The following is a 15035-nucleotide window of genomic DNA, read 5'->3' on the forward strand; positions in this document are numbered from 1 at the left end:
AGCTAAAAGTGTTCAGCCTCCCTTTTTAGAACCATGTTACCTAACTCACATTATGAAAGCAATGTTCTGTCACTGTTGAGTAAGAATCAAGTCACAAACGGGTGCAAAATGTCAGTTATCGGTTACATCCAATGAGTCTGGTCTAGCAGCTGTGATCTGGTCTAAAACTTCAATGTATTTCTTCTTTGGAACAGTGCCAAACCCAATTTCTTACCTATGACCTTCCAGAACATTCTAAAGAGAAATTCTAAATTTCTTTTGTTTCATATTAATTTGGAATATTGATAACTTGTCAACCACCCAAGTCCTCAATTTAATTTTTTTTCAAAAGAAAGGAAAATCTCCCCCCAATTCCCCCGAAAGTGACAATTTGATCTTCTGTCCTCCTTTTTGGAAGAGCCTCATTTCCTTGGTAAATTGCTGGAAGGGAAAACTTCCCCACCCAGAAGGCGCAGAAGGAGCTCTGGGTAAGGGCGGCAAGGGTGGCGGGCGAGGGCGGGGCACGGAGGGGGCATGTGTTGGCAGCAAGTAGGCCGGGACTGCAGAACAGGCTGCTTTCCATTTCGAAATTCTCTGCATGAATAGAGGTTATTGTGAGGCCGGGATTCCAGCAGCGCTCACCATCCCCAGTGAGTTGGGATTTACTAACCCTCGTGACCGAGGATGCTGGAAAGTGTTTGGCAGAAGGCATTTGACAATATTTGCCTGTTTTCTGCTGGGAGTTGCCTCCAGATCACGTGGCCCCAATTATTTTAGGCTGCTTGGCTGCTGTATTATTTGTTCTTAGAGCGGTGTTATTTGTTCTAGGGGGAGGGGGAGGGGGCTTGTGGCAAGGAAGGGGAAGAAGGAGAAGCAAATAGCTCCTAACCCAATTCCAATAACAAGCCAAATGTCCCAGGAGAGCTCGGCACTGTCAGACGGGTGGCCGGCGCCTTAGTGGTGCGACCAGTGTCCTTTCCTGGGCCTGCCCTCCTCTCTGTCCTCAGGGGCTGGCCACTGCTGCTGGAGAGAGGGCACAGCATGAAGGACATAAATACCTCAGAGAATGAGATGCTTGTCCTAGTGTTAGGTTCCTGTTTTGTTTTGTAAGTATTTTGTACTGCAGATGAAGATATAAAATGGTAAAGCCATTTGATGGGCAATTTTGCAATCCCATCAACACTTTAAGTGTTAATGGAGCAATTCTGCTTCTTGATAAGAAACACTCCCACAGTGTCCAAGGGGGCACACACGAAGATGTTCCGTGAGGCCCTACTTATAATGGCAAAGATGAGATTTGAACACAACTTAAACGTTCATCAAAAGGGAAGTGGTGCCGGGTGGGGTGGCTCATGCCTGTAATCCCAACACTTTGGGAGGCTGAGGCCAGTGGATCACTTGAGGTCAGGAGTTCAAAACCAGCCTGGCCAACGTGGTAAAACCTCATCTCTACCAAAATACAAAAATTAGCTGCACATGGTGGTGTGTGCCTGTAATCCCAGCTACTTAGAAGGCTGAGGCAGGAGAACTGCTTGAACCTGGGAGGTGGAGGTTGCAGTGAGCCAAGATCACACCATTGCACTCCAGCCTGAGTGACAGGGCAAGGCTCTGTCTCAAAAAAAAAAAAAAAAAAAAAAAGGGAAATGCCAACATTAATTGTGCCATTGTCTTATGCTGAACACTGTGCTGCAGTTAAAATGAGGTTTTCTTTATGAACCATAAGTGTAGCTTCAGGACATTCTACTAAGGAATAAAGCAAGTAGTGGATCAATACAGCATAACAGGTTGTGGGTCAATATTTTTAGTGTGATACATCTGCATGCTTTTTATAAAGGAGACAATGCTAAATTAAAAACCATAGTTCAGAAACTTCTACAGATACATATGTGTGCGAATACATAGGGAAGGGTCTGTAATATATATCTACACATATGTATACACACAAGTGCACACATGTACACACATGTCTCACTGGTAATAGGATTGCTTTTTGTGGAGAAGGCAAAGAACTACAAGAAGAAATGGACTGGAGTCTTACCTATAATGTTTTTAATTTTTTAACAAGGAAATATATTTATTGTGTAAACAAAATAAAAATAAAGCAAAAATATATTTATTAAATTTACTTATATCCTGGTTTTTTTTTAAGCTAGCAAAAGAAGAAGAAAGTTAGACAAAGGAAAGAAGATATTGCAAAAGTATGTAAGCATCAGATTTAGCTCTCAACCCCAGGGCAGCCAGAGCAAAAAGGGGACACGTTGTAAATTATGTCACTTTTCCTTGTAAAATGGAGGCTGCATCCACTCTCTTTTGAGAGATAAAGTTTTTATACTGAAATCATATTTTTTAAAAGATGATACATGTGCAGCTTTACGTAGGAGGTCACATGTTCTCTACACTGTTTTAAGCTTGACTGTTCCTATCTAAGTTTAATGTCCTACTTTCTTTTCCCTACTGCTTATGTAGCCTCTCCCCTGCCTGCCTCTCCCACCTCATCTTGTGTCACTCTCCTCCATGCGTGCTATGCTCCAATCACATGGGCCACCTTCTTGTTTGTCCTTCAGCAAGCTCAGTCTGCTCCCATCCCAGGAAGGAGTGGTGGATGCTGTGTGTGCCCAGACTGCCCTGGAGCACTGAGACATTGTTCCCCCTGCTGGGAGGCTGAATCGTTCCAAGGAGTGATCCTCAGCAAAACATGAAGGGAACTGCCTCTCCCAAGTTACACCCCCACCCTGGGGAAGCCTGTATCCAGTGATGGACAATGGGGTTGGGGGATAAAGGCCTGGATCCGTTGCTTTGATTCGGGTCATTTTTAACTGGCCATCTCCACCTCAGAACTCCCTGTAGGATTGGCTGAAGCCTCTGTGATAACCTCTTCACTGCCCAACACCCCCATGGGCGTGGAGGCTGGGTGCATGCCCTAATAAATCACCTGTATGCACAACTCTGCTCAATCTGGAGAGGTCACCTACAACAGTGGGGCCTTTGTAGAAGCTGTTCTCCCCACCTGGAACATTCCCCTGTGCCTGGTTTTCACACTGTCATGGTGTCATACCTCTATCCACTGAAATGTCACCTTCTCAGAGAAACTTGCCCTTACTGCTCAACCTGAAATAACCTCTCAGACACTATCGTATTAGCCAAGTTGAAGTCTCTGCACAGCACTTCTCACTATCTAATACATTACTTGTTTATCTATCAATCATTAGTTGTTTTTTAAAATAGAGACAGGGTCTTGCTCTGTCACCCAGGCTCAAGTACAGTGGCACAATCAGGCTGCTACAGTCTTGAACTCCAAGGCTCAAGTGATACTCCTGTCTCAGCCTCCAGAGTAGGTAAGACTGCAGGTTTATGCCACCATGCCCAGCAAAGTTTTTTGTTTTTTGCAGAGACAGGGTCTCACTATGTTGCCCAGGCTAGTCTTGGGCTCCTGGCTTCAAGCGATCCTCCCACCTCAGCCTCTCAAAGTGCTGGGATTACAGGTGTAAGCCACTGTGCCCTGAGTGTCATTAGTTTAATGACATTTATATACGGGAGCGGTGGCTCACGTCTGTAATCCTAGCACTTTGAGAGGCTGAGGAAGGTGGATCACGTGAGGTCTGGAGTTCAAGACCAGCCTGACCAACGTGGAGAAACCCTGTCTCTACTAAAAATACAATACTAGCCGGGTATGGTGGTGCATGTCTGTAATCCCAGCTACTCGGCAGGCTGAAGCAGGAGAATCACTCGAACCCAGGAGGCGGAGGTTACAGTGAACTGAGATCATACCATTGCACTCCAGCCTGGGCAACAAGAGCAAAACTCCGTCTCAAAAAAAATATATAGATATAGATATAGATGTTTCTCCTTTTTCCCCCATCATCAGCTCCTCTTCTTGGTCTACCTTATCCACCACTGCATTTCCAGAGCCTAGAACAAGGACCTAGCAAATACCAGGTGCTCAGTAAACATTTATTGAATTAGTTAATGACTGAAATTCTATCTTAAACATATAATATAAAGACAATTAGAGCAAACGTTAATGTTCTTTGAACAACTTGATGCCTTCTGATAAGAATAAGGCTAATATGTCAGGCGCCTGTAGTCCCAGCTACTTGGGAGGCTGAGGCAGGAGAATGGCATGAACCCGGGAGGCAGAGCTTGCAGTGAGCTGAGATCGTGCCACTGCATTTGGCCTGGGTGAAAGAGTGAGACTCCGTCTCAAAAAAAAAAAAAAAAAGGAATAAGGCTAATATATACAAATTCTCAAATTTGGGTTGGCTTTGAAAATAGATGTATCATTAAAAACAATTCACTGTCTGACCTTGTGACTTGGAGGGTGAAATTTCTTCTGGAATGATCTATGTGACCCTTTATTTAGATAAACAGATATTTTGTGCAGAATTAGGTACCATAGAAGGAGAACTGGCTGTGCCTATGCCAGGGAGGAGATGGGGCCTGCTCCAGGTTGTCCTTGTGGGTCTCAGAAGGAAGGCGTGTGCTAAGGGATTGACTGAGCCCCACCCCATGCCAGGTGCTGTTCAAGCACCTTCTACAGAACAACTCATTTCATCTTCATGACTATCCTATGAGCTAGATACTATTGCTATCCCCATTTTACAGATGAGTAGACTGAAGCACAGAGAGGTTAAGAACCTTGCCCAAGATTTCACAGCTTGTAAGTGGCAGAGCTGGGAGTTAAACCGTGAGAGTTTGATTTCAGAGACTGCACCATTTACAGCCTCACTGCTGCCAGGCAGATGTCCTGGAATCACAGAAAAATAGACATGAACAAGGTGATTTTCTTCTAGTTCCTTTCAAATTTTTTACTCTGAAACATATGACATGTTCAGATTATTAAAGCAAGAATGTCTGTTGGCCGGGCGTGGTGGCTTACACCTCGAATCCCACCACTGTGAGAGGCCAAGGCGGGAAGGTCACCTGAGGTCAGGAGTTCACGACCAGCCTAGCCAACATGGTGAAACCCCATCTCTACAAAAAGCACAAAAATTAGCCGGGCGTGTTGGCAGGCACCTGTGATCCCAGCTAGTAGGGAGGCTGAGGTAAGAGGATCACTTGAACCCAGAAGGTGGAGGTTGCAGTGAGCCAAAATCATGCCACAGCACTCCAGCCTGGGTGACAGAGTGAGACTCCACCTCAAAAAAAAAAAAAAAAAAAAAAAAGTCTGTCAATTCCGTGCACTTCTAGAAACTCCCACTCCCAAAGTCCTTTACATCGATGCCTCATTCGATGTCTTGGCACTATGGGAACTTGTGTGGCCATAATACTTAGAGAAGGGTAAAGGGAGAGATTTGATCTGATAAGTAAAGTAGAATTTTAAATAAAGCAAAAAGCAGCAAATGCAATGAGAAAAAGTCTATAGGAACAAATGATGGAAAGAGGCCAAAAGGCTGGAAATAGAGCTCTTGAAAACAACCTTTGCTATTCTTGAAGCAAAACAAGCTGACTGCTGAGGCTCTTGTTAGAGAAGATTGAGTTACGTTCCTGAATGCTTTCTCCCAGTGTTGTTTTCCTCTCACCTCTGGATGGATTAGGCTAGAGAATCTAATATGATTTGCTCATTAAAGCCCATCTGCTTCCTTTTCTGATCTGTCCTCTCTTGTCTATCCTTCCTGATGTTTCTTTTCCTTTCCTCCCAAGCATGAGCTTTGCAGTTAAAGAGACCCAGCCAGTTCCTGCCTCTGCCACTGATTGGCTGTGTGCCTATTCAGGCAAATGATTTAACTGGTTCAGCTTTATTTTCCTCATCAGTTAAATGGGTACAACAATAGCAACTCCACAGAACTGTGAGAATGAAATGAGGCATATATATAAAGTGCCTAGCATGGAGGGGTGCATATAATGGATTTTAGTTCCTTTCTTTTCCCCATTTCTCTTTCCTTCCCCTTCATTCCTTAATTCCTTCATATTGCTAGGCTGCACTGCTAGGGGAATAATCGCCTTCAATGGCCAAGATTCTCCATAGGGTGAATCTCAGGCATAGAGAGCTCTAGTGTTCAAAGCTACAATATAATTTCCAAATAAAGCTTTTAGAGGAGAATTTATCTGTCAATATCAAACACAAGTGCAACCACTTAAACATCATTAAATATTTATTAATATTTCATCAAGCCCAGGAATGCCAAATATTAAAGAGAAAGCCGTTCTAGTAGATTACTCTTGTTAGTGTTATTAATGTTAAAATAATTATGTATAGTTACAATTAATTATGAATTAAGGGTTCATTGGTAAGAGTCAACAGACCTCTGTTTCTATTATAAATTGTAATAGTGGATTCTATTAAAATCAATTAATAACACCCATGGGGAATCCAGTCCTTGCCAGTGTTTGGATAACAGAAAAAATATCTATCCTAAAATAAAATATAAAAATTCCAATCTCCAGGCTAGATCTAAGACTAGTTGAGCATTTTACATATACTGCAAATTAGATAGATTTCATGTTGGTTGTGGGACGTCAAGTTATCATGATAATGTTAAAATATCCAAGTGATATCCTATCCTATAGGTAAGAAGATATGAGCATCCTCTGAAGACAGAACTTGCTAAAAATGGAAACTTACCATTGCAGAGTAGCAGGAGTGGAGTGGGGCTTGGATGCTCTATTATTTTCTTTTTCCTCATCTGTTAAAGGAAAGAAAAAGAAGCTAACTTCAGTAGGAAACAGTAGAAAAAATTAAAAGTCCTCTCGACTCTCCCAAGTTTCAAAAGACTATGTTTCTTTGAAATGTTGATGCTTTGAAACAATATTTTGGCTTTTCCAACATGTTAGACTCATCATACTTTAATACAAAAAAGGGGAAATTGACTTTTATTTTAAAACTCTTATGTCACTTTTGTTTTTATTTGACACAATGTGTTAGAGTTTGAAGAGTATTTTCCTTTAACACTGAGCAATGTGATAACATTCATCCACTTACGATTTTCCTAACTGAAGCAGGACAGACTACAATTTCAACCCTAAAAACATAGAGACCTCACTCACTGCTATGGACTGAATATTTGTGTCCCTCCCAAAATTTATGTGTTGAAACCTAATCCCCCAGATGATGATGATATTTGAAGGTGGGGCCTTTAGGAAGTGATCAGTCATGAGTCTTGTGAATGAAATTAGTGTCTTTATGAAAGAGACCCCAGAGAGCTCTCCCATACTCCTTTCTCTCCTCTGAGAAGACAGAGAGAAGATAGCGAAAAAATAGCCATCTATGAACCAGGAGTGGACCCTCACCACACCCAAATCTGCTATTGCCTTGATCTTGGACTTCCCAGCCTCCAGAACTGGGAGAATGAATCTCTGTTAATTAATAAATCTTTGAGGATAAACAATAGAGAAATAAATCTCTGTTGTGTTCATAACCCATGCAGTTTATGCTATTTTGTTATGAAAACCTGAACAGACTAAGCTATTCACTGTTTGTTCTTTGTAACCCCAATGAAGCAGAGCCTTAATGTAGGGTAGGGAAATTATAAGTGTTCAGAAGAATCAGGTTAGCAATGCAATAGAGCAGGGTTTAGCACATATTTTCTGTAAAGGACCTGATAGTAAATATTTTAGGGTTTGTGGACCAATAGTAAAAATCAAGAATATTATGTAGAATTTATATGACAGGAGAGAAAACAAGTTTCCATGAAATATTTATTGATAAAATTCAATGTAAGGCCGGGCACAGTGGCTCACATCTGTAATCCCAGCACTTTGGGAGGCCAAGGTAAGTGGATCACTTCAGGTCAGGAGTTCAAGACCAGCCTGGCCAACATGGTGAAACCCCGTCTCTACTAAAAATACAAAAATTAGCCAGGCGCAGTGGCGTGCACCTGTAATCTCAGCTACTCAGGAGGCTGAGGCAGGAAAATCACTTGAACCTGGGAGGCGGAGGTTGCAGTGAGCCGAGATCACACCACTGCACTCTAGTCTGGGCAACAGAGCAAGACTCAAAAAAAAAATCCAATGTAATAGTAATAATCGAATATAATATTTGTAATACATGTCTATTAATAAGAAGAATAAAATTAATTTTGGGGCGTGGGTAACATTCTTCTAATTGGGATTAAAATTAGTATTGCCTATTATTAAATAGATTGCAAAAGTTGATCTGTAAAGACCATTTTTAGCTTGCAGCCCTACAAGCATCAGGCCAGATTTGGCTCACCCCTGCAAATACCCCTGATTTGCTGACCCCTGCAATACCACAATCTGAACAACACATTAATTTTTAGCATATCTAAAAAGAATTTGTCACAATTTCATCATGGATTTACTGAGAAATACATATAATCAGTCTCTTATCCAATTCCTAATAAAGATTATTGATGGGAACAGTCAACATAAAATTCCTTGATCCACAAAATTTGGCCCAAGATAATTAGGACAAATAACAGTCTCAAGAAGAAAACTAATGTCAAAGCCTATAAATATTATCAATAAAATTTAATATAGACATTAAAAAGATCAATGAAATCAATCTGTGGCATAAAATGTATATGGAAAAGAATTGGTATCTATGAAAATAGTTTAAATAAAACAAAAATGAAAATGTCGTATGATGTATAGAAAAATTTTTCTAAAATTAAATTAGCTTATCAAAGCTGAATCTAGAAAATATCTTCTTGATGAAAATTTATCAATATTGGTGTAATTCTGATTTAAATGTCTGCTTGTAAGCACTGTGGCAGATACTGTTGTTGCTTAATCAAAACCTACATGTACCCACCTTCTTCCTTATTTATAGAATGCCAGTTTAGAGGGGATTGTGTGTTCAAGGAGAATGATCCCCTTTCAAATAATAGAAAGGTGAATGTTGATTCATTCACAACAATCATGGTAATTAATTTTATGTCATCTAGCCACTGATTGGATTAGGTGGAGCATGTAACATGATGTGGGCCGATCACATTTCAGGAGACGCTCTCTCTCGGGGCTTCTGGGAAAAGTATTTTTCCCTAATAAAATTGAAAGAGTGAGAGATTCTGACCTGTTCTACTTTTGAATGTGGCTATGAGATGACACAATAACTAGATGAAAGCAGCAAACTTGGGACGGGGAAAAACGCAATCTGAGGACAAAGTCAACATCTAAGAAGGCAGAGAAAAAAAGGAAAAGCCTGGGGGCTCTGATTGTCACGTGTGGTGCCTCTGTTGAACCAACCCAAACGATGGCTGCCTCCTGTTCTATGAGATAGCACACTTTCTTTGGTTGATAAAACCTCCTTTCATTGGGTATTCTTTTCCCTGCCACCAAAACCATTCTAACGGATAGTTAGAACCCAAACTACACTAATGCTAAATGTTCTCAGGAATGGGATGTAAAATACATCGTCGACTCAACACTTGTTCATGATGCTTTGTCAACCTGGAGTTCTTCTAAATAGATGCTTCTCATCCTTTCTAGCCTGGAATAAATGCCACCAACTCTTTGAAGCCTTCCTTGATACTCTCTCAGGAATCAATCATTGATCCTAACTTTGTGCTTCTATAACACATTATTTGCCTCTTAGCTGCCCAGTGTAGCCACCTGGATCATTATTATTATTATTATTTTTTTTTGAGATGGAGTTTTGCTCTTGCTGCCCAGGCTGGAGTACAATGGTGCGATCTCAGCTCACTGCAACCTCCACCTCCCAGGTTAAGGTGATTCTCCTGCCTCAGCCCCCCAAGTAGCTGGGATTACAGGTGCCCACAACCACGCCCAGCTAATTTTCGTATTTTTTAGTAGAGACGAGGTTTCACCATGTTGGTCAGGCTGGTGTCAAACTCCTGACCTCAGGTGACTGGATCATTATTTCTGTGTACATCCGTCCCTTCTGCTCAAGCATAAACTCAGTGAGAAGGCACGGGTGGTATCTCAGTCATCTGCATTACCTCCTGCAGGACCTAGCACAGTGCCTTCCACTTAGTATTTAAATAGTTAAGTGTGCCTTCTCCAGTCTTAAAAGTCATGAACGAGTCTTTTAAGTGTCTGAATATTTGTCCCTCAGATAGGATTCCAGAACACAGTGGCTGGGTTCTGAGTGTTTCTCCCTCACATAGGATTCCAGAACAATGCTGCTGGGTTCTGAGTGTTTGTCCCTCACGTAGGATTCCGGAACAGTGCTACGAGGGTCTGAATGTTTGCCCCTCACAAAGGATTCCAGAACAATGCTGCTGGGTTCCGTGTGTTTGTCTCTCACCTAGGATTCCAGAACAATGCGACATGAACATGTGGGTCTCACATGAATGTGGGTAAGTGAACCCCTAAACACACAGAACAGTACTCAACCTCTGTTGTTCACAAAGAAATAAAAAGGAAACAAATAATGAGGCACTCCTTATATCTCTGAGGGAAAAGCAAATTTAAATAATGACAATTTTTGATGCTGGTGTATACATGGTGAAATTAACACTCCCAGAGTTCTTTATAGTTGAAGGTAGTGTTAATGTTTTTAGTATGCAATTTGGCAGTAATATTGAGAGACACCTAAAATGTTCAGCTGCTTGTCCTCACAACCTGACTTCTAGAAATTATAATACTAAGCAAATAATCGAAAAGAAAGAAAAGGCTATAGGAAAAACATGGGACCGGGAGTGGTGGCTCACACCTGTAATCCCAGCACTTTGGGAGGCGGAGGCGGGCAGATCACTTGAGGTCAGGAGTTTGAGACCAGCTTGCCCAACACAGTGAAACCCTGTCTCTACTAAAAATACAAAAATTAGCTGGGCATCGTGGCATACACCTGTAATCCCAGCTACTCGGGTGGCTAAGGTACAAGAGTCTCTTGAGCCTGGGAGGCGGAGGTTGCAAAGAGATCATACCACTACACTCCAGCCTGTGTGACAGGAGTGAAACCCTGTCTCAAAAACAAACAACAACGACAACCACAAATTGTCAATTGTATTTTTTTAAACAAGAAAAACAACCTAAATCTACCTCTACCTAGCTTGCACTGGCATGTTGTTAGTATTTTTGTTCCCCCTAAAACTGGCGGGGTTTTAAATTTTTGTTTCTTTAAATGTCAGCATTTTGGTTAACCTGGACAGGCTGTCAAAAGACCTAGATTCAAATAATCCTAACACTTACCGGCCAGAACTGAGCAAATTACCCAACTTACTCGAGCTTCATTTTTCCTCATTTGTAAAAAGGTCATCTTCTATGGCAATTAAAAGAATCCTATTAATTTGTTCAACAAATATTTATTGAATACCTTATTTGTGCCAACTAGGCACTGGGGAGAAAAAAATTAAACCCTTGCCCTTGAGTTCGGTTGGAAAGAGAAAGGCAGAGGAGAGAGAGGACAAGTTCAGCAAGAAGTGGTAAGTGCTGTGATACAGGTAGGCACAGAGGAGTCGGCCAACCCAGACTACATGAAAAAGCAGAGCTTGTCAGAGAAGGCTCCCTGGAAGAAGTGATAGGTGAGCTGTGTCCTAGAGTGAGCCAGAGATGGGAGCCAGACGGCGGGAAGGTGAGATGGAAGTCAGGAGTAGGGTGGAGAAGGTCAGAGCAGATAAAGACAAGGGGACCTGACAGATTGTGTCACTTTCCCAGAAGCAAGGTGGCTGCAGCACGGGTCTCTGCTGGGTGTGGCAGAGTGCATCCAGGTGAGCATGGAACGTGATGTGATGTTTAACAATCTAATTATCCCGTTTAAGTCTTAAGACAGTCATCTCTAAACGGAAGATAATAATAATCCCTACCTCAAAAGGTTGTTGGGAGGATTAAGTGAAATGAGCTTAACAGAGGGTAAGCGTTCAAAAGCATCCTCTGCAGCCATCTGCGGGGAAAGGCTGCCCTTCGCTGTGCCTGGCTGGCCAGGAGGCATTTGGAGCAATTCTGTCTCCTGGGATCTGCTGCTTTGGAAGATTTACAGGGGCAAAGACAACGGCATCACCAAGGACCTCACAAGGCAAACACACACCAGGGGACGTCACAGCTTCATATAGGAGACGACACTTGAGCTGAGCCCTGAAGGGATGGTTGAGGTTTTTAAAAAATAACGTTGTTTTATATTCACAAAAGCAATGCATGTTCATCTTTTTAAAATTAAGACAGTATGGAGAAAATATCTCAGAATTCAAGCCCCTCTCAACAGAGGGAACGACTGTTATCTTTTTATCCTATTTGCCTCGTCTTTTTTCAGGGTTCTTTCACACACAAGCACATACATATCTATACTTAAAACATGTGAGGGTCATACAGTCCATCCTCGTTTGTAACCTGCCCTGTTCATTTTGAAGAGGACCCGTCGGACTCTGGGAGGAGGCCACCAAGGGAGAGGGTACTCCAACAGGCAGAAGCACCAGGAGGAAAGGTAAGGAACTGGGACCTGGGGCCCAGGGAAGATGTACGTGGTCCCATTGATGGAGCCAGGGAAGCTCCCTGTTCTGGGATTCCATCGCAGTGTCTCCCACTCAAGCAATACTGCCTTTGTTATATCAGATTTTTTTCCCAACTAAACTTTGTTATGGCCCCATTTCTGAGTATCAGTGAATAAAAAGAACTTGGCTTTGAGGACAGGCAGACATGGGTTTAAATTCCAGCATTGCCCCCAACTGTGTGGACTTTCAGCAGCAACTTGACTCATCCAAGCCTGAAGGCCCTTATCTAAAAAAATGTGAATCATAACTTATGTCACAAGGATGTTTTGAGGATTAAATATAATATGTTAAGAACTAGATACAGTTTTTAAAAATGTCATACTAATAATAGCATTCATTGGTCAAATACTTAAGCCAGGCACTACACATCACTTTTCATATGCTACCTCATTTTATTCCTCCAAATATTGCTATGAAGAAGTTTTATATCCCCATTTCATAAATAAGGAAACAGATCTTTGGTGAGGGTGAATAATTGCATGAGCCCATGTAGCTGGTGAATGGAAACAGGACCTCACTAGGTGCTCAGCAATCCAGTGGCTACTGATAGTGTTTAGAAGAGAACTGGTCTACCCCAAAACCAATGTGGGCCCTCCAGCTCAGTCACCAAACAGGGCTGTCCACCTCTGCTGGCTCCTTTCCTTACATCACTGGTGACTTTGTGCCCAGGGTCTGCATGCCGAGCCCTTTTCTTCTAAAGTAGGAGGTGTGTCACACCCAGGCCTGACCCTCCTATTCGATGGCTCTCCATCTTAGTTCTCCTAAAGTGCTGGCTATTTATTTAGTCATTCATCAGATATTTATTGAGTGTCTACTACATTCCAGCCCCATGACAGGTGCTAAAGGGTAAGAAAAAATAGACATAGTCACTGCTCTCTTGAGGCCATAAATTATCAGCTAATCAAATGTAAGTCCAAGCCAGGTATGGTGGCATGCACCTGTAGTCCCAGCTACTCAGGAGGCTGAGCTGGGAGGATCACTTAAGCCCAGGAGCTCGAGACCAGCCTGGGCAACATGGCAAGACCCCATTTCAAAAGTAAAGTAAAATAAAACAAAACAAAACAAAAAGAAACCCCAAACTTTAAAAGTAAGTCCTAGGCAAGAGCTGTGAAATGCAGGTCCAGGATGCTATAGCAGCACCAAATGTGGGGTGTGAGCCTGGCTTGGGGATCTGAGGAGGAGCAGCAACCTTACCTAGGAGAAGAGAGTAGAGAGTAGAATAACACATTTTAGGTAAATGGAAATAGCCATAGTTGATAGAGACTTTAGGAACTGGTCCTGCCAAATGCCTTTTCATTTTCACTGGGAGAAATGCCTTGAACCAAACAAGATTCATCCTGTAAAGTATCATTTTAGGCCAGCAGGATTCCTGGAACCATTCGCAGGCACACCTGCAGTGCCCCCTTGCTGGTCCTGCCAAGGCTGCAGAGCAGCGGTCTGCTTTAAAAAAAACTCCTGCCAAGATGCTGCCCCAGCGCCCGGTCTTCTTGCCACTCTGTTCTGCTCCCACTTTGCAGTTATGATTCCTAACATGGTGCAGGGGTCTCAGTCCCGTTCGCAGTGGTGAGCATCTCTGCTCTCCTCTCTGTATCTACCTCCTGATATAAACTCTGGGGCCAAATTTCCAGGCTCAAATCCCAGCTCCACTACTTATGAGCCACATGACCTTGAACAACATTTTGGTTCCTCAGTTTCATTATCTGTAAAATAGGGATAATAATAGTACCAAGCACATACAGCTATCGTGAGTATTAATTGAACCACTTCTGGTTAAAAGGACTTGCTATCTAAGTGTTCCCTGTTCCTATAATGGTTATTGCTCCTCCAGAGGGACCATGCGCCTGGATCCCCACCCTGTCCGTGAGGTTTGGCAAGCCCTGCAGCTGGGACAGGGTTATTCACTCTGTGCTCCCTCAGCACCCTGACTGCTCCCCAGCAAAGTCCCCATGGCAGAGTGTGGTCGCTGCCCATGGATTGTTTTAATCCATTCAGGCTGCTGTAACAAAATACCACAGACTGGGTGGTTTTTAAACACAGAAATTGATTTCTCACAGTGTTGGACGCTTGGAAGTTCAAGATGAAGGCACCAGTGATTTGGTGTCTGGAGAGGGTCTGCTTCCTGGTTCAAAGACAGCTGTTTTCTCGCCGTGTGTTCACACACGGCAAAAGGGGTGAGGGAGCTCTCTGGGGCCTCTTTTATAAGGAGACACTAATCCCATTCACAAGGGCTGAGCCCTCATGACCTAACACTTCCCCAAAGCCTCATCTCCAAATACCATCACATTGGGGGTTAGAGTTTCAATATATGAATTTGGGGGGATACAGACATTCAGTCTGCAGCACTGACCACTGGGTCTGCCTTGTTAGCTTGTAAGCTCTGCAGGGCACAGACCTTGCTCACCATTGTGTCTCCAGCACCCACATGTGGGAGGGGCGGAGGAAGCACTTGTGGAACGAGTGAATGAATAAAGTGACACCACAATTAAAAGTGGAGCCTTCCCAGCTGATTTCAGTAAGCATACAAAACAGCAGTACTATCAAGGAATGTTTATTGAGGACTTATACTGTGCCAGACACTGTGCAAAGCTCTTCATGGTATGGCATTTAGTTTTCACAGCTGCCCTAGAAAGTGAACAGTTTAAAGCATGTGAAACATCAAATGCAGTGCCTGAGTGTACTTAGTGCTTAATCAATGTTAGGCCTAATGAT

The 15035-nt window shown here is 42.7% G+C and overlaps 1 protein-coding gene across 3 annotated transcripts in view; it reads right to left on the minus strand.

Moving 5' to 3' along the window:
• Nucleotides 1-15035, minus strand: part of RFX4 (regulatory factor X4) — a 176970-nt gene that overhangs the window by 113446 nt on the left and 48489 nt on the right. For all 3 annotated transcript variants that reach the window (XM_032168804.2, XM_032168803.2, XM_058425565.1), the window contains exon 3: nucleotides 6542-6602. In XM_032168804.2, coding sequence (XP_032024695.1) covers nucleotides 6542-6602 — 61 coding nt within the window. The remainder of the gene's footprint in view (nucleotides 1-6541; nucleotides 6603-15035) is intronic.

The sequence above is a fragment of the Hylobates moloch genome, unplaced genomic scaffold (assembly GCF_009828535.3).
Source record: "Hylobates moloch isolate HMO894 unplaced genomic scaffold, HMol_V3 SCAFFOLD_12, whole genome shotgun sequence".
NCBI classification, from domain to species: domain Eukaryota; kingdom Metazoa; phylum Chordata; class Mammalia; order Primates; family Hylobatidae; genus Hylobates; species Hylobates moloch.